Genomic DNA, 24,394 nt, shown 5'->3' with positions numbered 1-24,394 from the left:
CTCCTCACAGCCCAGCCCCAAAGCACCTTCGATGGGAGAGAAGTGACCTAACGTGCGGAAGGGACTTGTCAGCACCCTGGTGTGGCTCCTGGGGGTCCCTCACACAGAGACTCACAGTCACCGTGGAGCGGTGATGCCTCTTGTCACCGTCTCTGCAAGGCAGCCTGCTTAGGAGCGGGTGTCATTTAAAACACATTTCATCAGCTACAACTTAATGATGAGTTGATCTCAGTAATCCTTATCACATCGCTGAGGTTTATGTGAACTTTTTATTTTTACGACGACTCTTATTTCCGCAACTGGATTCTGATCTTCTTCACCGAAGGCGGGGAGCCAGTTCCACAGATTCTGTACGTACCACACTGCCTTGTCCGAAGCACTTTCACAGTCAGTTAGCGTTGGTCGCGTAGCACTAAAATGAACATTCGCAGGCAAGGAAGCACTCATAAGGCTGCCCCAATCCTGATCTGTTTCGCTCTTTTGTCTCCCCGCTGGTAGAAGGTCACCGATGTGGCCCTGGCAGTTCAGAGGGCTACTGTGTGTGATTAGAAAGTCATAGGAGTCATTTTGGACCTTCACTAGATGGCTGTCCCACTGTCTTTACAAATAAGGGGAGCAGCACCCACCTGGCATGGCTCCGGGGGTACTGTTCATGCTGTAGAGAATTTGGACGGTGCCTCCTGGAGTTGTCTATACAGCCCACCTTGCATCATCAGACGGACAGCCACTTCAATTAAAAAAACATTTTTAATGTTTATCTTTGAGGCAGAGACAGGGACTGAGCGTGAGTGGGGGAGGGGCAGAGGGAGAGGGAGACACAGAATCCGCAGCAGGCTCCAGGCCCCGAGCTGTCATCGCAGAGCCTGACGCGGGGCTCCGACCCACGAGTCGTGCGATCATGACCTGTGCTGAAGTGGGATGCTTTACTGTCTGAGCCACCCAGGAGCTCTGGGACAGCCATCTAAAAAGCAATTAGTTACCAAATCCGCATTAGGACATAAACAGAAGAAAAATTTGTCAGTTCACTTCCCATCTGTTTGGACGAATCTTACTTCCCATTTTTCCTTGATGTTTTACACTCCTTCTCATTTGCCTGCATCATTGCTGCCTAGCTATGGGTCTAGCGTAGGTTATTGTCTTGTACTTTGCTTTCTTTCCACCCTTCAAGGCTGGGTTATAAATTTTTCTGGGATGCCACAGTCCTTGTCATTGGTGATGGTTTAATTATTGCAATCAATTATTTGACGTCTCAACAGTTAGCTCTTTCCCTTAGCACTTCACTTTCTTTCTTTTTTTTTTTACTCAATTAAAAAAATTTCTTTTTCGAGGGAGAGTGCGAGTGAGTGAAGGGCAGAGAGAGAGGGAGAGAGAGTATGGAGCCTGAAGCAGGGCTCGAACTCACGTACTGTGAGATCATAACCTGAGCCAAAGTCAGATGCTTAACCCACTGAGCCACCCAGGCACCCCCACGTTTCACTCTCATAACAAACGAGCAGAAGGCCAAAGGAGCTCTTACTTGTTCGTTGTGATCTATGTGTCTGTCACTATGCCAGACACTTAATTGCCTCATTTATTTCTATTAACACTTATTTAAAAAAAAATTTTTTTTTTCAACGTTTATTTATTTTTGGGACAGAGAGAGACAGAGCATGAACGGGGGAGGGGCAGAGAGAGAAGGAGACACAGAATCGGAAACAGGCTCCAGGCTCTGAGCCATCAGCCCAGAGCCTGACGCGGGGCTCGAACTCACGGACCGCGAGATCGTGACCTGGCTGAAGTCGGACGCTTAACCGACTGCGCCACCCAGGCGCCCCTCTGTTAACACTTATTGATGGAGCAGAGGCCCAGACTGGGTTAATGTTTATTGAACTCTCGCCGTGCTGGGAAGCACTTTGCGAAGAACTTTTCACGCAGTGTCTCCCAGCCATTGCTCTTTATAAAGTGCCTGTTACATTTCCCTGCTGCAGGTGATGATTCAGGTTGAAGGGATGTTGGAGGGATGTTGAAATATTTTTGCACCCAGTGGCACATTCGAGGTTGGAGAGGACAGACTCGAGCCAAGTGCGTCTGTCTCTGACACTCGCGGTCAGTCTGACATCAGCTCCATGAGGGTGAACCGTCTTCCTCCTGGTTCTGTTCTCTGCTGTGTCACCAGTGCCGAGAATGCCAGCACACAGTCGGTGTTCAATAAATGCTTGTTTAATGAATGACTAAATGGTCTTAACATGATGCAAGCAGCCAGAGGTTATGTTTCTTTGTCTCCCGAGTCTTTGTTTTTCCACAGCATCACCGTCCCAGGTATAGGTGAGTAGAAAATTTATTTGCACGTGTATACATAAAAGTAGAAATATATACGTAAATAAAGGAATATGTGTATATATATTTATAAATTTGCGTACATGTAATCTTTTCCTGTCTTTTGGTTTATTTTGTTAGGATACATTGTAAGAAATTCGATTATGGGAGCAAATACAGTATAGAAACATTTCATACAGTCTTAAGAATACGGTAAAAAGTTTTTTATGGTCAAATCTACACGTCTTGTTATTAGATACACGAGATAGCCTATTTTTGCTGCTACTTTGCCAGCACTGTTTAAAAAGATACTTTTCACTGATGTTCTGTTGGAGTGCATTGCTGCCTCGCTGTTCTTGCATCTGCCTTATGGCTGGGTGCTGCTGAGTCCTAAACATGGATGTTTTTCAGGTCCTAAGCCAGTTGTGTTCCTGCAGCATGGCCTGCTGGCCGACTCCAGTAACTGGGTCACAAACCTTCCCAACAACAGCCTGGGCTTCTTCCTGGCGGACACGGGTTTTGACGTGTGGATGGGGAACAGCAGGGGAAACACCTGGTCTCGGAGACACAAGACTTTATCCCCTTCTCAGGACGAATTCTGGGCTTTCAGGTAGATTGGAATTGATGGTGACGGGGGCCTACTTCCTTAGTACGGGGAGGCAGGTGGATGGGTAGCTCAAGGTTATCAGAGAGGGGAGACGGATGCCTGGGGAAAGGTTTTAAACCTTATGAGGAATTTGGTAAATCACAGTGAAGTACATTATAAGTAATGATTACATTTAAGAATTAGATTCAACTATGGACTTTTAGTTACTTGGGCATTCCGGGTCCCGTGGGAGGTGGTGGGCAAATTGCGTCCTGGAAACTTCTTCTTTCCCCCATAAACATGCACACCGAATGTCTGCTTTTCCATTTCCAGAAATTGTCCTTTTTCTTTTTCTTTTTTTTTTTTTTTAAATTTTTTTTTCCTCCGTTTTTATTTATTTTTGGGACAGAGAGAGACAGAGCATGAACGGGGGAGGGGCAGAGAGAGAGGGAGACACAGAATCGGAAACAGGCTCCAGGCTCCGAGCCGTCAGCCCAGAGCCCGACGCGGGGCTCGAACTCACGGACCGCGAGATCGTGACCTGGCTGAAGTCGGACGCTTAACCGACTGCGCCACCCAGGCGCCCCGAAATTGTCCTTTTTCTATCAATCCTGGCTGTACCTATTAATCCCCGCGTGACACTGGGCATGCTGCATGAGCCTTCTGTGTCTCAGTTTCCTTGTTGTAAAATGGGGTAATAACCGCCTATCTCCCGAGGCCATTGGGGGATCAAAGGAGAGGATACGAGGAGAGAGCCTGGCACGCTGCAGGCAGTGGTGACAGTCCGCTTACCCATCTCCTGGTGACGAATGGCACACACACGTGTAACGTGTCCAGGGCTGTGTCCTGCTACCTGGCATGAGGGAAGGTCAGAGCTCTGGACTCCTTCAGGCTTGTGTCCCGTTTGTGAAACCACAGCTTACCTACATGCGTGAAATGCAAGAATGACAAATTTTACCAAAGGAATATACTTGTTGGGCCGCCACTGGTAATAGTGAAAAGCCAGAAACTTCCAAATGCCCATCAGCCGCGAATGGACAGATGAAGTGCCGTGTATCTATGCAGTGAACGTCCCACGGCTCTGGGACAGCGTGAATGTAGCCGGAAGAACACGTACTATTTGATCTCATTTATAGAAAGGTTCAAAAATGGGTATAACATAACTTATGGCATAAAAAGTGAGGACAGGACCTTTGGGAGGGAGGCAGAATTAGAAAGGGGCCCGCGCAATCCTGTTGATGTTTTCTGCGCTCAGTTCTGTGCTGCTCTACGCAGCCGCGCTCAGCTTATGGTTATTCATCCCCCCGCACCCTTCTTGTTAGCGTGCGGTTACGTTTGCGTGCAGCGTCTTAATGAAAGGGTTCCTTTTCTGGATTACAGTTATGATGAGATGGCAAAATATGACCTATCAGCTTCCATTAACTTCATTCTGAATAAAACTGGCCAAGAACAAGTGTATTACGTGGGTCATTCCCAAGGCACCACGATAGGTACGTATGTCATAAAGCCTGGTGGTGGATACAGTGTCTCCTTACAGAGTCTGTGCCTGTTCTTAAAAGGGAAATAGTAACAAATCATGTTAGTGCAAACAGAGGTGTTTGTTTTTTGCTTTAATACCCAGCAGAAGTGATGAATAGGGGAAGGGCAGGAAACTTGGGGTAATATTTCACGTTCTCTGAAAATTCAGACTTTCATGTAAATGGATACACATGGTCTATGGTTCTCTTGACCCAGAAGGAATTAAAGTAAGCCTCAGCCTGGTGCGTATTTTCCTGGTTACAGCAGTATGGGGATGTGAGAAGGTAGAAAACAAGAGATATTATAAGGGCAGAGACTTTTAAACAGAAAACAAGAAAATACACTTTTTTTTAAAGTTTTTTTTTCTTTTTTTTAAATATTTATTTTTGAGAGAGAGTGGGGTGGGGGGGGGAATCCCAAGCAGGGACGCTCGATGCAGGGCTCAAACTCACGACTGTGAGATCATGACCTGAGCTGAAATCAAGAGCCAGATGCTCAATCGACTGAGCCATCCAGGAACCCCCAAAATACGGTGAGTCTTAAAAGTTAAGTGGAATAAAACTAACTACAAAGGTGGCATGTTATGCTTCATTTCTGAATAGTTTCTAAAAGCTCTATGCATTTTTTATTTATGCCGATTATAAAAAGAACGTGTGTTCATTGTATTCAAAAGTAGAAAATTTGGCAGAGTTGAAGGAAAATAAAAATTGCCTGTAATTGTAGCGAACAAGAGTTCCTCCGATGAGGAACTAGGGACCTGTCCCATAATTTATGCAGTTCCTCCTTTTTGTGTGTGCTCTCATCAGTAGCCGTGTGTTTAAGTCACACGGTCTCCTTAGAATACATTCCTAAGGAGGAGCATCACTCCTGAGCGATTCTTAAGTGTCTGGATGTACTATAGTTAAATGTCTGCGCTCTGCCTACTGCCAAACACTCTTAGCCAGTTTGAGAGACGACACGCAGAAAGTAACATGTGACACAGATGCATGTGCCATTCTCACGCGTCAAGAGAAGTGTTTTTCTTCGTTTTTGGTCCTTCTCCCATGACTTGCCTGCTTGTGTCCTTTGCCCCAGTGCCTTCTAACGTGACACTTGGGGGCCAAGTTCAAAGCAAGAAGTGACCTGAGAGAAAGCTAAAAGGTATTTTAAAGCTAGAACATTCTGCATGTGCAGGTTCCTCTGGAGCCCTTGGCGACTGATCTGAATGCCCCTGTAAACTGCTCCCAGGGGCCGGTGGACGGCCGCTGGGGCTGGTTGCTAATGTGGGGCTGTGAGGGAGAGTCCTTCCTTTGCTCAGCTTCCAGGATAAGAGGAACAGGGGCATCTTCTGATTTCTGTAGGTTAAAAACTGAATCAAGCACTTAACAAGTACTTGACTGACTAGTTTAATCAGACTCCGTTTGGAGTCTCCGCTTGGAGAAGCTCAGAGGCCCCCCCATGTGGTTGCCTCCTGGTGGTGGCGTTGCCTGCATGGCTCTCAGATCGCCACTAGAGGGTGTGATGTGCGACCACCTTTGGTTTTTCAGAGAAAGTCCTAGAAGATGGAAACTCCTGTTAATCTTCTTTGTGTTTCTCCAGGTTTTATAGCATTTTCACGGATTCCCGAGCTGGCCAGAAAGATTAAAATGTTTCTTGCCCTGGCTCCTGTGGCTTCAATCAAGTTCTCTACTAGCCCTCTAACTAAATTAGGAGACATTCCAGATTTTCTCTTCAAGGTACTTGAACTCTCCCCAACCCCCCTCGAGCCCCACCAACAACATTTCAGACCTGAAGAACTGGACTTTAGAGGAGCATCCGTGCCTTCCTCCTCTGTGTTTCACTGTCAGTGGAACAGTGGCTCTTCTCCCCGCAGTGTTTCCTTCCCCCTTCACCCCTCCTTCCAGATCCTGGGGAGTCAGGGAAGGTGAATCACTAATTCTACCCGAGAACACCAACTTCTGATGGTCGGCATGTCAGTGCAGCTATCCCCACACCACACAGAGGGAGCACAGGCGGTCCAGAGTTGCCCTGTACCCCACGCGGTAGCCTGTGCTTGGGCGTAGGCAGGAGACGGGACGTGGGAAGTGCGTCGCTCCCACTCGCCTGACCGTGGCCATACCGAGGGCCACCAAAAGACACCGTTCCTATGACGTTTCATAATGTGGCCAGTAATATGGTTACAAGCCAGTAACCTCCCTGAGGCTCAACCCTAGAACTGTGTGACCCCCGCGGCCCTGGCTCTGTTCACAGAGGAAGCAGTTTTCATGAGGAGGAGTTGAGAGCCAGCTGAGGCCGGATGGCCCATTATGTGCGCTCTGTATGTGTTCCTTGTGTGATATGTGTATACGCACACACGCAGTTCCACACAGGACGTATACTTAAAATGAGGTGTAACATATCAGCCACCTCAGAGACGTGCACAGGAGGTACAGACGGTGTATCTCAGAATCCCGACCCACACCTCAGATGGATTCTCGGTACCAGTGACCAGACGTGCAGACAAGACGTGGCCCCCTCTAAGCAATTTTAGCTCTAATGCCTTGGGTCATAGAAGCCTCCGTTCTCACTATAAACAGTTCAGAGATTCCAAATAAAGTATCCTTCAGTTACCAAGGCCTCTCTTACTCCTTCCTCAGAATTAAAACAGTGCTCAGTGTAAGGTTTTCCTATACACCTTGTGTGTGAATTTAAATACGTACAGACGTCCTGAGAGAAATTTAGTGTTTTGTGTTAACGTAGACGGTAGCCCGCTATGTATCTTGTTCTCCAGATGACACGTTTCACTCTTGGTGAGCTGTCACGTTAATACATGCAACTCCCTCTTGTTCTAAACTGCTGTGTAGTAAGTATTCTGTTATCAGGAGCTACTGCCTGGTAGACGTTTAAGGTTGTTGCTAATTTGCCATTGCTGCCTCCCTGTGTCCTTAAAAAACATTTTTTTTTATGTTTATTTATTTTTGAGACAGAGACAGAGCATGAGCGGGGGAGGGGCAGAGAGAGAGGGAGACCCAGAATCCGAAGCAGGCTCCAGGCTCCAGGCTCCAAGCTGCCGGCCCAGAGCCCGATGAAGGGCTTGAACCCACAAACCGCGAGTCTGTTTGGACCTGAGCCAAAGTTGGATGCTTAACCGACAGAGTCACCCAGGCACCCCTCCTTGTGTCCTTTCTCATAAAGAACTGAAATGGCCATCATAGGGATGTTTTGGATTTAATTTAACCCTTGGAGATTGTGATCTGGTAGCTTTGTAAGGATACCAACTCCCACTCCCCACCTTGGAGATGGTGTCCTTTAAATCTGGAGTGGGGCCAGGAGCTGCGTTTCACAGAGCACCCTGTGGGATTCTAAAGTAACTAAACAGACCGGTAGTTGAGAACCACTGTCCCAGACAGCGGTGTTTCCTAATATCCTGGGAGAATGACAAAGTGAAAAAATAAATGTCCATAAAGCCTTTGGATTAGCTGCCCTGGGAAATCTGTGCTGCTGCCACGAAAGTTTAGTACCCTCTCAGCTTGCAAAGATATAAATTCTAAAGTCATCAAGATTGATCTGGGCAGGACTGTAAATGTGTAAGGTGAGTTTTTCTTTCTCCCTACGCGCTCTCCTGCTTTTACATGCTCTCGGTGAGCACGCAGCTCTGAGGGACAAGGTCAACTTCACGTTCTTTGTCGGCCAAAAGGAAAGCTTGGCTTCTCATGCTACAAGTCAGTGATACATTGTCCTCTTGTTTTTAGTAGAGAACCTCAGAAGTATATGCATTTATCTATCTATCACATGTGACCATTATGTAGACTCAAAGCCAGGAGCCTCTTCCTGCCCTGCGACCTTGTCTGCACGTGATACTTCTTGATTCTCCCCAGCTAATCTTAATGTGCTTCGTCTGCAGAAGAGGAGCATTTGAGGAGACCCGGTATCTGTCCGTAGATATTGGTTGGCTATCTTGTGGTAGGCAGATTTAATAGAGGTCACAGGCTGTGTGTATGTGGACAGCATTTGTCTGAAGAAGTGCCGAGTATGGCCCATACAGTTTTATGACTTCAAATTAGTTGCAGCCTTTAAGCAGCATATGTAATGTTGGAATCTTGATCCTGGTTGTTTGGAGGGGGTGGGGAGGGGGTAGGAAGGGGTGGGAAGGGAGTGAGAAGGGCGCCGTGCACCACAAAGCAGTCGCACCCATAGGCTGAGCGTAAGCTTTCCAGTTCATCACGGTTCTTAATGCTCCCTAAACATCCCTGTGGGCAGGGTGGCATTTAACACTTGCCACTTTAGGGTGTGCCTGGGGGGCTCAGTCGGTTGAATGTTCGACTCTTGGTTTCGGCTCATGTCATGATCTCACGGTTGGTGAGTTCGAGCCCCGAGTCGGGCTCTGCGCTGACAGTGTGGAGCCTGCCTGGGATCCTCTCTCCCCCCCCACCCACCCCCCCTCTTTCTCTGCCCCCCCTCCCTTTATTTTATTTTATTTTATTTTATTTTATTTTATTTTATTTTATTTTATTTTATATTTTATTGATTTTATTGATTTTATTGATTTTATTGATTTTTATTTTTTTAATTTTTTAATTTATTTTATTTATTTTATTTTATTTATATTTATATTTTATTTATTTTATTTTGTTTATTTTATTTTATTTTTATTTTTATTTTATTTATTTTATTTTATTTTATTTTTTTAATTTATTTTATTTTATTTTTTAATTTATTTTATTTTATTTATTTTATTTTATTTTTATTTTTATTTATTTTTTTATTTTATTTTATTTTTTATTATTTATTTTTTATTTATTTTATTTTATTTTATTTTCCTCCCTCCCTTTAAAAAACCCCAAAAGCGTTTGCCACTTTACACATTTGCATTTTTGTGCTGCCTATGTTAGTTTGCTCCTATATTAGTTTGCTCCTCCCGTGAGGAGGAGGCTGCCCCCTGCCCTGCCCTGGCTTCTGGGGGCTTGCCTGCCATTCCTGGGTTGAGAGGAGCATCCCTCCTGTTTCGGCCTTCACCTCCACATGTGTGCGTTCTCCCTGTGTGTGTCTGTCTGCTCACGTTTCCCCATTTCTAGAAGAACCTCGGTCCTGCAGAGCACCCACCCTGCCCACCACATCCTCACTTGATTGCCTCTGAGAAGACCCTGTCCCCAAATGAGGTCACTGCTGAGATAACTGGGAATTAAGACCCACCCCCTGAGGTCTTGGTAGGCATTTGAATTTTTTCACTCCTGCTTGTCCCTCCAGAGGGTAGGCATCAGCAAAAGTGTAAATTATCGGCAGACAAATTTGGGTTCAATATAAGGAAGGTTGTTTTTCTATTTCCCATTGCACAGGTGTGTGAATATCTTTGAGGGTGTAGTGATAGCCCGGAAACACATGCACACGGCTTCAGTGGCCATTGGTCAGGGCTTGTGTAGATCAGGAGTCGGCAAGTTTTCTCTAAAGGTCCGTATGGTAAATCTCATTGTCTTTGCGGATCATGTGGTCTCTGTTGCAACTGCTGAACCCTGCCGTTGTAGTGTGAAAACAGCCTGAGAGACAGCATAGAAAAATGAGCATGCCCGTGTTCCAATAAAACTTTATTTATAAGCATAGGTAGTGCTGGTGGAAGGAATGAGGAGTTACCATTTAAGGGGGAGAGTTTCAGCTTGAGATGTTGTAACAGCTCTGCAGATGGATAATGGTGCGGGTTGCACAATAATGTGAGTGTACTAATGCCACTGAGCTGAATACTTAAAAATGGTTAAAATGGTAAGTTTTGTGTTATGTGTGATCTATCACAGTAAAAAAGTATTAGAAGAAAAAAGACAATGGGCTGGAACTGGCTCACTGACAGTAGAATTGGATTGGATGTATGTGCCCTACATAGACGCCTTGTTGACCAGTCTTGGTTTAGACTCTTTCTTGGAAGTCACTACCAATCTTCCAGCCAATGAAACTCTTTGGGGATGGTCCTGGGGCGAGTGATCATTAATTGCCCCTTCTTGCTGTGGAAAGTCTGCTGTGAACTTACTTGGTTTTCTGCCCTTTTCTTCACTGGAGACTTAACAAATTTTTTTTATTTAAATTCAATTTAGTTAATGTACAGTGTAGTATTGGTTTCAGGAGTAGAACCCAGTGATTCATCTCTTACACAGGATGCCCAATGCTCATCCCAACAAGTGCCGTCCTCAATGACCATCACCCATTTAGCCCATCCCCCAGCCAACACCCCTCCAGCAGCTCTCAGTTTGTTCTCTGTGTTTAAGAGTCTCTTATGGTTTGCCTCCCTCTCTGTTTTTATCTTATTCTTCCTTCCCCTCCCCTATGTTCATTTGTTGTGTTTCTTTTTTTTTTTTCAACGTTTATTTATTTTTTTTGGGACAGAGAGAGACAGAGCATGAACGGGGGAAGGGCAGAGAGAGAGGGAGACACAGAATCGGAAACAGGCTCCAGGCTCCGAGCCATCAGCCCAGAGCCTGACGCGGGGCTCGAACTCCCGGACCGCGAGATCGTGACCTGACTGAAGTCGGACGCTTAACCGACTGCGCCACCCAGGCGCCCCTGTTGTGTTTCTTAAATTCTACATATGAGTGAAGTCACATGATATCTTTCTCTGCCTGGCAATTTTGCTTAGCATAATACATTTTAGTTCCATCAATGTTGTTGCAAATGGCAAGATTTCATTCTTTTTGTTTGCTGAGTAGTATTCCATTGCATATATATATCACATCTTTATCCATTCATCAGTTGGTGGACATCTGGGCTCTTTCCATACTTTGGCTATTGTTGATAGTGCTGCTATAAACATGGGGGTGCATGTGTCCCTTCGAATCAGCACTCTTGTATCCTTTGGATAAATTCCTAGTAGTGCTATTGCTGGGTCATAGAGTAGTTCTATTTTTAATTTTTTGAGGACCCTCCATACTGTTTTCCAGAGTGGCTGCACCAGCTTGCATTCCCACCGACAATGCAAAAGAGATCCTCTCTCTCCACATCCTCGCCGACATCTGTTGTTGCCTCAGTTGTTAATGTTTGACATTCTGACAGGTGTCTGGTGGTTTCTCATTATGGTTTTGATTTGCATTTCCCTGATGATGAGTGACGTTGAGCATTTTTCATGTGTCGGTTGGCCATCTGGATGTCTTCTTTGGAGAAGTGTCTATGTCTTTTGCCCATTTCTTTACTGGGTTTTTTGTTTTTCGGGTGTTGAGTTTGATAAGTTCTTTATAGATTTTGGATAGTAACCCTTTATCCAATATGTCTTTTCAAATATCTTCTCTTATTGCCTCAGTTGCCCTTCCCTGGAGACTAAGTACACATCTGTAACATCCGCTTTTGCCTTAGTAAACACATCGTATAAATATCCTCGCGTGAACGTCCACTGGTTCCCATTTCTTTTGAGTTGTATGTGGAGACACTGGGCATGTGTCTCTTCGTCTGACGCGGGACATGGAGTCTCATATTCCAGAATAAATGCCGAGATATTCTTGGTTTTCTTCTTCTTCTTCTTTTTTTTTTTTATAGGACTTATTTGGAGTCAAACAATTTCTTCCCCAAAATGCGGTTTTGAAGTGGCTGAGCACACATGTTTGCAGTCGTGTCATTCTGAAGGAACTCTGTGGAAATGCTTTTTTTGTTCTATGTGGATTTAATGAGAGAAACTTAAATATGGTATGTATGTTCATAATAAAACTTGCTTTAACTTTTAGCGAGTTTATTTTATCTGTGAATATGCTTACTTGTGCTGAAGGATGTGAGAAAAGCAGGAACGACCTCATCCGAGTGCTAACGGGTCTGACATTGAAGAGGTTCAATGTGGGCAAGTGCCTGGAATGTTCTCTGCTGCTTTCCTCAGGCTAGCAGCTTCCCACAGGGTGCCCGTGAGGAACTACTGAGTGAGGACATCTGTCATAATTTATGTCCCAATATTTATATTTATTCTAGTGATCTATTTCTTTTAAAAAACTACTGCGTGTGTATTTAAATTTGGAACAGCAATTTCCGTGTGTGTGTGTTTGTGTGTACGTACACATTTATTTATTTTTATTTCGTAAAATGTAAACCCTTGGCCAGCAAAATGCTGGTGTTTCTATGTATATTTGTAGTTTGTAATGTTGCATCATGTGAAAACGGATTTTGAGATTCTCAAATGAAGGCTCTAGTTTCTCGTTCCTGATGATAGAAAAAGGTCTGATTATTATGTGAAATTTTGGAAATTCAGAAAAGCTTGTAGCAGAAAATAAAAATGGCTAGTAACCTCAACCCATGCAGCCCTATGGCTGCCATGTTGCTCTGTTTCCTCCATATGTATTCTGTGTGTGTGTGGCTGTGCAGTTTTTCTAGAACATATCTGTAGTTAGAGAATTTTTTTTCTTGTTCTTAATCTCCTATATATGAGATTATGGCTTTGAAGTGCAGAACCGATTTATTATCAATGCTTCCTTAACGCCGTATCCATCATTTATGTCAATTTATCTCTTTCGCAGTCTAGAGTGTCGGTGTATATAACACACTCTCCTGCTGGAACTTCTGTGCAAAACATATTACACTGGAGCCAGGTAGGCATTCTGGAGGGGCTGCTGGGGTTTGTATAAAATCAGCGTCAGAGGGACCTGTGCCTTCCACGAAGGACTTGTCTGCGAGCCCTTCCCTTCTTGTCGCAGACCAGGCCGGTCGCTTACACATCAGAGCTGGCTTCCTTCCCCTGAGTCCTGGGTTCCTGTCATTGTGTCATAGTACCCTGTGTGCGTCCACCAAACAGGCTATTGGGCTTGGCTTTTTTCTCTCCCGTCCTGCCCCACCCCATCCGTTTCTCACCAAGTCCTAGATTTATTTTATTTCTGTGATGCTTCATCAAGCCAGATTTTTGAGCAGCTTTGAGATGGAAGCTCATGTCAGCGTTCACCCGCGAACACAGGAGGTCTGAAGACACCAGTGCATAAACCAGGGCAAACCAGTCGGGGGTGTAAATGGGAGCCACTCACTTTTAAAATGCAGCTCTCATTGTTTTAGCACATACCACAAAAGCCATGCATGCCCGTTCTGGAACATTTAGAGATCATGTACTATAGGAAAAGGATAATAAGAATTGCCTTAGGGATAAAAAACAAAGCTCTGCAGTTGTCCGCAGAGATAGAGGATGTGTACCAGAAGATAGGAAATGTCTTGGCCGCCTACTGTATACCTCTTACTGCAGATCATTCCAGAAGGAAGTGGTTAAGGATGCAGATAGAAATATAGTTGCAGGGGCGCCTGGGTGGCGCAGTCGGTTAAGCGTCCGACTTCAGCCAGGTCACGATCTCGCGGTCCGGGAGTTTGAGCCCCGCGTCAGGCTCTGGGCTGATGGCTCAGAGCCTGGAGCCTGTTTCGGATTCTGTGTCTCCCTCTCTCTGCTCCTCCCCTGTTCATGCTCTGTCTCTCTCTGTCCCAAAAATAAATTAAAAAAAAAAAAAAAGAAATATAGTTGCAAAAATAGATTAATTAAATTAATCAGGTGACTTTATTTTCTTCTACTTACTCTTTTACAACTTGTTCCCCCCCCCCCCCCCCCTCCCGCCTAACAATATATCGGGGGCTTAGATCTACCTCAGGACATATTTCTGTAGAAATTTCCTTCCTAACTTCTTTTTGAACATGAAATAACTCACCATTTAAGCTCCAAACCAAGATGCTGTGGTCTTGGATAGCAGTTGCCAGGCACTGGGCAGTCACTGCCTGCAGCAGAATCACATGAGCTGCCTTTAACATTCCACCTTTTAATAAAATATTGTTTTAAAAAATGAGGGGAGTTGGATTCCTAGTAGAGCTATTGGATTGGCTACAATCTGGCTTCTAAAATATTTTTTTTTTAATGTTTTATGTATTTATTTTTGAGAGAGAGAGAGAGAGAGAGAGAGAGGGAGGGAGAGAGAGGGGCAGAGCACAAGCAGGGGAGGGACAGAGAGAGAGGGAGACACAGAACCTGAAGCAGGCTCCAGGCTCTAAGCTGTCCGCACAGAGCCTGACACGGGGCTCAAACTCACACTACGAGATCGTGACCTGAGCTGAAGTCGGACGCTTAACCGACTGAGCCACCCAGGTGCTCCTCCATTACCTAAAATTTTAAATTACTATTTTTTGCCTTTTCTTTTCCATAGTAAAACATCCTGGGACAGATGTTCTTGAATTAGAAGTGTATCCTTATACCCGAGGCACATTACTTTCTTAGGATACAGTCGTGGGAGTAGACCTCATGGTCAGAGAGATTGGCATAACTTGAAGACTTGCAATACATGTTGTACTTTAGCGAGATTGAAACTGTACGTTTTCATTACCATTCAAGACCTAAGAATAACCTTCTGTCACTTAAAAAAACATCCATCCTAATACTTTAACCTTCTCCTCTGCCTCGTTATCCATATACCATGATCACGGGAGTGTAACCACAGTGCATGTTCCATTTCATTTTCTGTCTGCTTCCCACTTAATAGTATTTATGAACAGTTTTCTCTTTCTGTTGTATTATGTTTATTTGTGACGGGGCCACGCTGTTGTGCATATGGATGTAGCATAATGTATTTAACCAGATCCCTATCCCTGGACTTCAGCTGATTTCCGGGTTGTTAGTGCGGTGTCCTTCACATCGTCCTCCTGCTGAAATGCCCTTTCCAGTGCGTGGCGTGAAGTCCTATGCCTCTTGAGCACAAAAGTCAACTTTGGAGTTCAGTCTGAGTTCCAGGCAGATTTTTCCTTTGTACCCCATACCGTCTCCCGGTGCTTTATACAAATGTTAAAAGACACATGTGAGAGAGTGAGAAACTGATGTCTGTCTACAGTGGTGGATTTTCACTGATAATTTGAGCTGAGAACAGGTGCCCTGATAGGTGCGGTGAGTCCAAATTTTATTCCGCTTGTTAAATTTGCTTCAGGTACCGGTGTTTGTCCTTCGCAAGGGCAAAGGCAGACACTGAACATTTCTCCTGTAGAAGCAGCATTTTATGCCATTGCTAAGAACTGAAGCTTCGCACAAATTGAAAGCAGTCGAGATGAAGCAAGTCTAGGTTTTTGCTCTTTACTGGGCACCACCGACTGGCCCGAGCTGAACAGTTTCCGATTCATTCAGCTGGCCAATTTTGGATTTGATTCTTGGCAGTTTTTAATCTGGGGATATAGAGGAGGTACGGATTGATGTCATTTCAAAATTTTTGAAAAAGTGACTTTTTAAATGTTTTAATGTCACTATTCTAAATATGCATCCATTACAGTTTCACATACAGTATTATTCCATGGTTGTAGGTAGAAGTGTGTTGGCGTGTGGTACGATTTGGTGATTATACTGACTATACTCAAGAATAAGTGTTAAATAAAATCATTAAAGTATTGAGAAAACAATTAAAACAAGGGGGGCCCGGGTGGCTCAGTCGGTTAAGCATCCTATTCTTGGTTTCAGCTCAGGTCATGATCCCAGGGTCGTGAGATTGAGCCCCGCATCAGGCTCCGCACTGAACATGGACCCTGCCTTGGATTCTGTCTCCCTCCCCCTGTCCTTCCCCCCTGCTCACGTGCTCTCTCTCTAAAATAAAAAATAAAATAAAATATTGAATCATTGAGTGGAGTGGATAGCTAGACAACATGGGGATTATAAATAAATATATTAACTCATAGATTAATATAAGGATAATACAGGGGCACCTGGGTGGTTCAGTTGATTGGGCAACTGACTTCAGCTCAGGTCACGATCTCACGGCTTTTGAGTTTGAGCACCGTGTGGGGCTCTATTCTCATAGCTCAGAGCCTTGAGCCTGCTTCAGATTCTGTGTCTCCCTCTCTCCTTGACCCTCCTCTGCTCATGCTCTGTGTCTCTGTCTCTCTCTAAAATAAACATTAATTTTTTTTTAAATATAAGTATAATATAGTGTTTATATTATCCCACAGAGGTATGTTCATACATAATCAATATTTTTACATACTAATCTGAATATATTATTCCACATACATATGAATCCACCTATTAGCATTAATCCATATATTGTACGTAATACGCATTTCTTTCCCAAATAAGAGTGTTAACTCTTTGAAAAAGTTTAGGCTTCAAATCTCAGTAAAAAGCCATCATGAAGCTTATCTAACAAGTACAGTTGTCAGCCCAGTGTCCTTCACGGCATGTGTGCGAAGCTGCTTTATTGGGTCAGATGGTAACTCTATTCCGATCAGAATAACGTAACTTTATCATTTAGATTATCGGAGTACACATGACACACAGTGTTGCACTGGTTTCAGGTGCACGACACAGTGATTTGACAAGTCACGTTGTGCTGTGCTTTCTGCCCACGTGGCCGCCATCGGTCGCCACACAACTCCGTTACACTACGAATGCCATTTTGTTTTTTCAAAATTTTTTTTGTGTTTATTTTTGAGAGAGAGACAGAGTGCAAATGGGGGAGGGGCAGAGAGAGAGGGAGACACAGAATCCGAAGCAGGCTCCAGACTCCGAGCTGTCAGCCCAGAGCCCGATGCGGGGCTCGAACTCATGAACTGCGAGATCATGACCTGAGTTGAAGTTGGACGCTCAACTGACTGAAGCCACCCAGGCGCCCCTGATGCCATTTTGTTTGAAATCACAGTTTGGAAATCAAGAGTCAAACTGCACACGATGTAAAATGGGCTTCTGAGGATGTAGTTAACTCCTGCAGCCTGGGAGCCTTTCTTGAACTTCTGTGTCACTCAACTTTTTTCCCCCTTTTATCTTCTTTTTTAGGTTGTTAAATACCATAAGTTTCAAGCCTTTGACTGGGGAAGCCACGCCAAGAATTATTTCCATTACAATCAGGTAAAGCCTTCAAAAGTCTTTAGAATTAATGAACTGGGCTCTGAAAGCTCACCGGGCAGCCACCTGAGTCACAGGGCTCTGGTGGGCTCGGTGCTCGCTGGCTCTGTCCCCATCACCGTCACACATCAGTCACAGTGACCAGGAACACAGACTTCAGAGTCAGACTAGCCTCGGCCTGTCACCTGGTCGCTGGCGGGCCTCAGCCACATTACATGGCCAAGATACACAAAGAAACGGACTGCGGTTTGAGTGCTACATGCTCTGCAGCCTGAGGCACTTTGCCCATGCTTGTCTTGCTTCGTTGTTTCCTACAACATCCGTGTGACGGGTGTGCCGGTTGTTATTGTGGAAGGTGAGGAAACGGGCTTACGGAGGCCCCGTGGCACGTGTTACATGCGTGGGGGTACGACCCCAAAGCCAGTGCCCCACCACCTGGCTCCCGCGCTTTTCACATCCACTCCCGGGGAGCTCAGCGCCTTCGCGAGGGAACTTAACACTTGTTAGGGTACCCGGCGCGCGGTAACAGCCCGACCGCCGGCAGGTACCATAGTTAGGATTCTGTCACTGTGGCTCAGGTTGCTCCTCATTGTGGTCACGGTAACTTGAAGAGCAAACGGAGACCGCTTTTCACCACGGGATCCTCGCTGGTAAATCTCACGGGGATTTAAGGAGGATCACGTCGACTGTGTTTGTTTTGTAAATTGAAATGACGCCTCTGGTTGCTTTTATCCTAGACTTACCCTCCCCTTTACAACGTGAGAGACATGCTTGTGCCCACCGCCGTCTGGAGCGGGGGTCAGGACTTGCTGGCGGACGTCAACGACGTCAGCATATTGTTGCCCCAGATCACCAACTTGGTGTACAACAAGCTCATCCCCGAATGGGAGCATCTGGACTTCATCTGGGGCTTGGACGCCCCTGGCGGCTGTATGACGACATGGTGAAGCTGATGTCGAAACACCTGTGAGCCGCGCCGGCCAAGTTCACCGTCACGCCGGGGATCGGGCAGGTTAAAACGCGTTCACTTAATTTCTCTAGAATAGTTGTATGTCTTTCCCAGGCTTTTTATATTTTTGTGTGCAATCAGATTATGCCATTGAAGGTGTTCGGGTCCAATCATGCTTTATTATTTTCCCGGGTTTTTTTTTTTTGTTTTTTGCTTTTTTTTTTTGCTTTTTTTCTCCAATCATGGTGTATTTGAGGCTAGTGCCTCTAACCTACCGTAACATTCTTAAGTTTTTTTCAAAATCCCACTGATTCATGAAAGATCCTAACCGTTGTGTAGAGCCTTACAATTTGAAAATACAAATACTGCCTTTTTTGCCTTCACACAGGACACACCGAGGGTGTGTCGGAGTTTCGAAGCCGGGTGGTTTGTTGGCAGATAACCTGACGCTGATTTGAAAAAGCTCAGTGTGTGAAGTATCCGGTTCTCGTCTCTTTGCCTTAAAGGGCTCTTCAGTCCGGTGGCTTTGTGGTCATTAGGGAGCCGAATGCCATATTCTTATGTCCTCATGCAGCAGGTGCAAAGTCAAATCCCGTGATGACCCTGTGGTGCCAGGTGTGAAGATTCTATGGTGAATGTTATCGAATCTAAAAATGTTTAAATTGCTCAGACCAAGCAGCATTGTTTGCCGGGGTCTGCAGACAGTAGATGGCACTCATTAAAAAAAGACTGACTCCTGTATTTTAAATAGCTTGAAGACTCATACCTGTAACCACCTGTCTTCCCGAGTTTGTAATTGTGTGGCAGGCGATCCCTCCACTCGTTTGAGAGCAAGAGTGCTGTGTAGAGGCAATACCGCTCTCTTCCGTGAAATTACTGTATTCTCTTGGCCAGCTGTCGCATCAGCGCCGATGACCGGACGCAGGAGCCCAGAGGCTGCCCGGGGGGAGCATCCTAACTCATTTTCCCACAAGAGAAACATGAGCGTGAATGTTTTGAGATCAGAGCTCAGGGAGTCTCTGTTTTCTAGTTTTCTGTGCGTCCATAGTTTTAATTCTGATTTGCGTGCCTGGTTCAGGACACCCGTATTCACCCGCTGTCCGCATTGCGCCGTTCCCTTGCAACACTGACAGATGGATGGAATGACAGTTGACGTGTTCTTCTGACACAGCTTCTTCAGCTGCAGTAATAAAGGATATTTGGTGTTCACTGATAGATGCAGACAGCATCCTACTACTTTGTAACACTTAAAAAGCCTTGAACTTTTCAATAAAACTGAGTAGCCTCGTAGGCGTGAGGGACTGTGTGTGTATATGTGTGTTTTCTCCTTTACTTAATGGCCATCCTGTACTTCCCTTTCTCTTCTGGAGGGACTGACGCTTTTCTTCCTCATCTTCTCCCCTCCTCCTTACTCTGAGTAAGCTTCACTGACCCTGCCCTTCAACCTTTGATCCCTCACCGTGGTGAGGAGGGAGCGGTCTCAAACCTAAGGGAGGGTGGGGCATAGTTTGGAAACGCTGGCTGTCAACCTGATCTCACAGGGTTCACTGAGTGAAACTGAGTGGAAACTAAGGAGAGACCTGGGCGCCGGCTGCGGTGGGACCAGGGGTTCAAGGACTGTCCATCCAGCGCCCTCCTCGAGCAAATGAAGCAGCTGAAGCCGGCAGAGACGAGTCATGCTATAAGGTCCCTAAAACATAGATTTGTCGGGGGGGGGGGGGTCCTAAGGCGAGTTCTCCCACTACTCTGTGAGCTTGAGGGCAGATCTGTCTTACTTGTTTCTATGTATCCAGAATCGAACACAAACCCTGGAATATGGTGAGTCAATAAATCCACGTGGATTTATTGTGTGAAAAACGACACTTTGCCAATCAGTCAAATGAATTTAGATGCACAAGTAACGTCTGAGAGGGTCGAAGGACTGGAGTGGAATCTGTGTTTTCCCATGGCACCCACAGAAAAGAGTCAGATTTGGGGCGCCAGGCGTCCAGCTTCGGCTCAGGCTGTGATCTCATGGTTCGTGCGTTCAAGCCCCGTGCCTGCTTGGGATTCTCTCTTTCTGCCCCTCCCCCATGCTAGCTCACTCTCTCTCTCTCTCTCTCTCTCTCTCAAAATAAGTGCACTTTAAAACAGAAAAGAAAAGAGATTGTACTGGGTGCAAAGGCTATACATGCACAGGAGGATACCACTCTGCTGGCTGGCTTTATGTCCCCCCCCCCCCCAAACCCCTTCTCTGTCCTTTGACCAAGGCAAACTGGTTTGGCCAACCAAGATTCTTGGGTAGGGCTGGAAAGAAAGGGACAGTGAATAAGTGTTTTGTTTGTTGTTTTCCAGTGGGAGAGAGCTTACTGGAGCAGGAATGGCTTCAGTGCCATAGGTGACCTGGCTCTGCCCTGGGGGTTCCAGTAGAGTCCCTTGAGATAAGAAAGGCTTTCACACACCAGGTGATACAGATGAGCGGGGGGGGGGGGGGTTGGGGTGACGAGGTGTGGGAAGGGGGGTTGGTGCATTCCACAGAGTCCACCTCTTACTGGCATGTGTTTCTCTTCCCCTCTTTCCAGACTTTTCTCTGTGGGACTTTTCTTGGGTGTGTGGGACAGTCCAGAGGTGGAGATGTTGCCCAGCTGTTCCTGACACAGTCCTGTCACCTTGCACGTTTGCCTTTGTTACTGGCCTCTTGTTCCTGACACTGGTGCCTAGGCCCTTTGTGTCCTTATAGCCCTGGCTGGATTAATGTTTCATCATTGTTTTATTCTACTGTTGCACGAAACAGTCTTGCTTTATCTTTGGCTGAGTGCAATGCAAGGTACGAGCTTGTGTCTCAAGACGTCCTGTAACAAGTTGGTAGGAGTTCTGACTCTCCTTTTCAAGCCGGTTTGACAAATAGATTCTTTTGAGAAGGACACAAGGATGTCCACAGATCTCTAGGGCAAGAAGACTAGTTAATATTCTGCCAGCTTGGAACTCGACGATGCTGTGGTCACCCCGGGGAAAGCCACCACCAGATGAAGCTACAATGGAGAACAAAGTCATTTTTTTCATTCGCCACAAGAGGGCACTCTTGGCTCTGCTTCCAAACCTTTTCGTTCCATAAGCAGGCGTTCTCTCCTGTCTCTTCCCCTGGGAAAGGCAGAGAATTTTGTTGATTCATGGGCCAGTTGGTAATTTGAGGACTGGTGAGATCAACCATATCTCGGGTCATTTCCGTCCAGGATTATGATCAATTCTTGCCTAATTCATAATAACTGAAAAATGTTGTCAAAGAATAGCTGTGCCCCAATGCGACCCGAAGATAAAATTTTGCCCAGTGGGTAAAAGAGTGGTCAGGACTTCAGACGTGGGAGAGGAGGTGGGGAAGGCTTTAACCTAGACCTCACGTTTATGAAGGACCACAATTTAGACTATTGACGTTATCCAAATAATGACGGTTATTTTGTGTTTGTATTACAGATGTTCATGTGTTAAATGTGAACATTTAAAATATACTGTATTTGTAACCTTTTTCATTTTGTGTTTTAGAGAGGGAGATATTTTCAAAATGTGACCTCCCTGAAAGGCAACATTAGGTGACAATAATTATTATAATTATTCTGATTTATTGATTTATAATTTTGAGAGTGACAAAGACAGCATGAGTGGGGCAGGGGTACAGAGAGAGGGAGAAAGAGAATCCCAAGCAGGCCCCACACTGTCAGCGCAGAGCCCGATGTGGGGCTCAGACTCATGAAACCACGAGATCATGACCTGAACTGAAACCAAGAGTCGGACGCTTAACCGATTGAGCCACCCAGGGGCCCCAATAATTATTCTGATTTTGAAAAAGCATGTCACTAATTCATTCAAGGATATTTATTGAGTATCGTGCTAGGTACAGATTTCGAGTTCAATTCCAAACTAAGCAACTAACACTCTTTCTGCCAATTTGTTTTAGTAGCACTGAAAAATACTTTGCATTTGACATCATGCCTTCCAATTTTTAAAACCTTCTCACAGGGCTTAATTCTTTTTTTTTTTTTATGTTTGTTTGTTTATTTATTTATTTATTTATTTATTTATTTATTTTTAACATTTATTTATTTTTGAGACAGAGACAGAGCATGAACGGGGGAGGGTCAGAGAGAGGGAAACACAGAATCTGAAACAGGCTCCAGGCTCTGAGCTGTCAGCACAGAGCCCGAAGTGGGGCTCGAACTCACGGACCGCGAGATCATGACCTGAGCCGAAGTCGGCCGCTTAACCGACTGAGCCACCCAGGCGCCCCTCACAGGGCTTAATTCTTATGACTTTTCATGGAGATGATTTTATATGCTTAACATTTTATTTTTTAATATTTATTCATTTATGAGAGAGCGTGAGCAGAGGAGGGGCAGGCAGAGGGAGAAATAGAATTTGAAACAGGCTCCACATTCTGAGCTGTCAGCATAGAGCCTGACGTGGGGCTCGAACTCATGAGCTGTGAGATCATGACCTGAACTGAAGTCGGACGCTTAACTGACTGAGCCACCCAGGCGCCCCTATGCTTTATGTATTTAAAGGGGTTGATGAGCATTCTGAAAATCTCAGTAGAAGCACACACTTATGTGGATGGATAAAAACAAAACATAAAGTGTTGAAAACTAAATATGCAGCAGCCTCGGTGTGAAATAGGGTGTCAGGGAGTCTCTTGGGGGATCTAACATCTCCCATATTCTTCAGCAGCATTGTCTACTGTTTTGGGGTGGGTAAGTAATGTTCTCTGCAGTTTTTGTAAACTTCGCATAAATGCGGCCCCAACACCAAAGTCCTTCTGTCGGACGACCTTGAAACTGACTCACGGTTCTGCTCTCACTTTGGCTAGGACTTTCTTTTTTTAAATTTTTTTATTAAATTTTTTTTTTCTAATGTTCATTCATTTTTGAAAGACAGAGACAGCATGAGTCGGGGAGGGGCAGAGAGAGAGGGAGACACAGAATTCGAAGCAGGCTCCAGGTTCTGAGCTGTCATCACAGAGCCCGACACGGGGCTCGAACCCACAAACCGTGAGATCACGACATGAAATGAAATCGGACGCTTAACCAACTGAGCCACCCAGGTGCCCCTGGCTGTGACTTTCTATTCAACTCTATCTAGTCCTGACTTTTCTGAGAAGAAGCCTTCATTTAAGAATTTTTTTAAAAGTTTACTCATTTTTTGAGAGAGAAACAGCATGCATTGGGGAAGGGCAGAGAGAGAGGGAGACACAGAATCCAAAGCAGGCTCTAGGCTCCGAGCCATCAGCACAGAGCCCGATGTGGGGGCTCGAACCATGAACCATGAGATCATGACCTGAGCTGAAGTCAGATGCTTAACCGAATGAGCCACCCAGGTGCCCCAAGCCTTCATTTTTACAACGAGTAAATTACATTTTAATCTTTGGGATTACTCTACTCTCTATGAGTCTTACATGTCACGGCTGTTGTAACACAGTTCTTATCTCTGATATTCAGCGATATTTGGTTTGGTTAGTTAGAGCAAAGAACACCTTACCTAATTTGGGAAAGAAAAAAATCATAAAGGTCACATAGAAAAAGATGATGTCATTGGTAATATATTTTGCCAACTACGTGTTCTATTTGTGGGGAGTGGGGGCAGGATCCAAAGTCTTTTGGTGCCGAATAACTTCGAGACTGTGCTTAAATATGCACAGACTTGATTGTTGCAGTCCGGTGAAAGTGATCTGATCTCTGGGATAGCTGGAGAAGAAAGGAATCCTATCCTCTAGCGCATCAAAAAGATGTTGCCAACATAAAAATGACATACAGGAACTCCAAGTCAACTGGAGAAGCGCAAGAAATAGTGTGGCCAAAGTCCTAATACCGCCAGAAATCAGTTAAACCTCTCTCAGTACATAGGTTACCCTAAGCCACACCAACCAGCGCTCTAGAAAAAAAAAAATTCTATTTTTAAGCCTTGATTTAGAGCTTTAAAAATGAGCACTGAATCCACAAATACATCTTGAACGCTATGTGTAAGGTACAACGCTTGGCATTGTGGGAAAAAATCCTAAAAGATAGAATCTGTGCCCTAAAAAGATCTATTCACCTAGCAAGCCGTTCAGTGTATTTTGTGCAGATGAAGTGTTCAAAGGCACACATTTGCCAGTGTGAGAAACGATGCTGCTTTAGTCCAAACTAATTAGTGTTTGATTCTATTCGGGTCCAGTAAGTGATGCTGGTTTTGGTCGCCCATAATGTGCTAACTTTTTTTCCAGCACCCTCCATATGACATTGAGTGAACAGTGATGAGATTTTAACTGACTCCTTTTCCTGAGATGGTTGCA

At 45.1% G+C, this 24,394-nt stretch overlaps 1 protein-coding gene across 1 annotated transcript in view; it reads left to right on the top strand.

Moving 5' to 3' along the window:
• Nucleotides 1-19,386, top strand: part of LIPA (lipase A, lysosomal acid type) — a 35,956-nt gene extending 16,570 nt beyond the window's left edge. The window contains 8 exon segments of the mRNA XM_003993874.5: nucleotides 2,707-2,905; nucleotides 4,262-4,371; nucleotides 5,978-6,114; nucleotides 11,867-12,013; nucleotides 12,829-12,900; nucleotides 17,079-17,150; nucleotides 17,885-18,068; nucleotides 18,071-19,386. Of these exon segments, the coding sequence (XP_003993923.2) occupies nucleotides 2,707-2,905; nucleotides 4,262-4,371; nucleotides 5,978-6,114; nucleotides 11,867-12,013; nucleotides 12,829-12,900; nucleotides 17,079-17,150; nucleotides 17,885-18,068; nucleotides 18,071-18,117 (968 nt within the window). The 3' untranslated portion in view covers nucleotides 18,118-19,386.
• Nucleotides 19,387-24,394: the final 5,008 nt, after the last annotated feature.

This window comes from Felis catus, chromosome D2 (assembly GCF_018350175.1).
Source record: "Felis catus isolate Fca126 chromosome D2, F.catus_Fca126_mat1.0, whole genome shotgun sequence".
Classification (NCBI taxonomy): domain Eukaryota; kingdom Metazoa; phylum Chordata; class Mammalia; order Carnivora; family Felidae; genus Felis; species Felis catus.
Note: the sequence above shows the minus strand (reverse complement) of the source record. Positions and strands in the feature narration are given on the sequence as shown.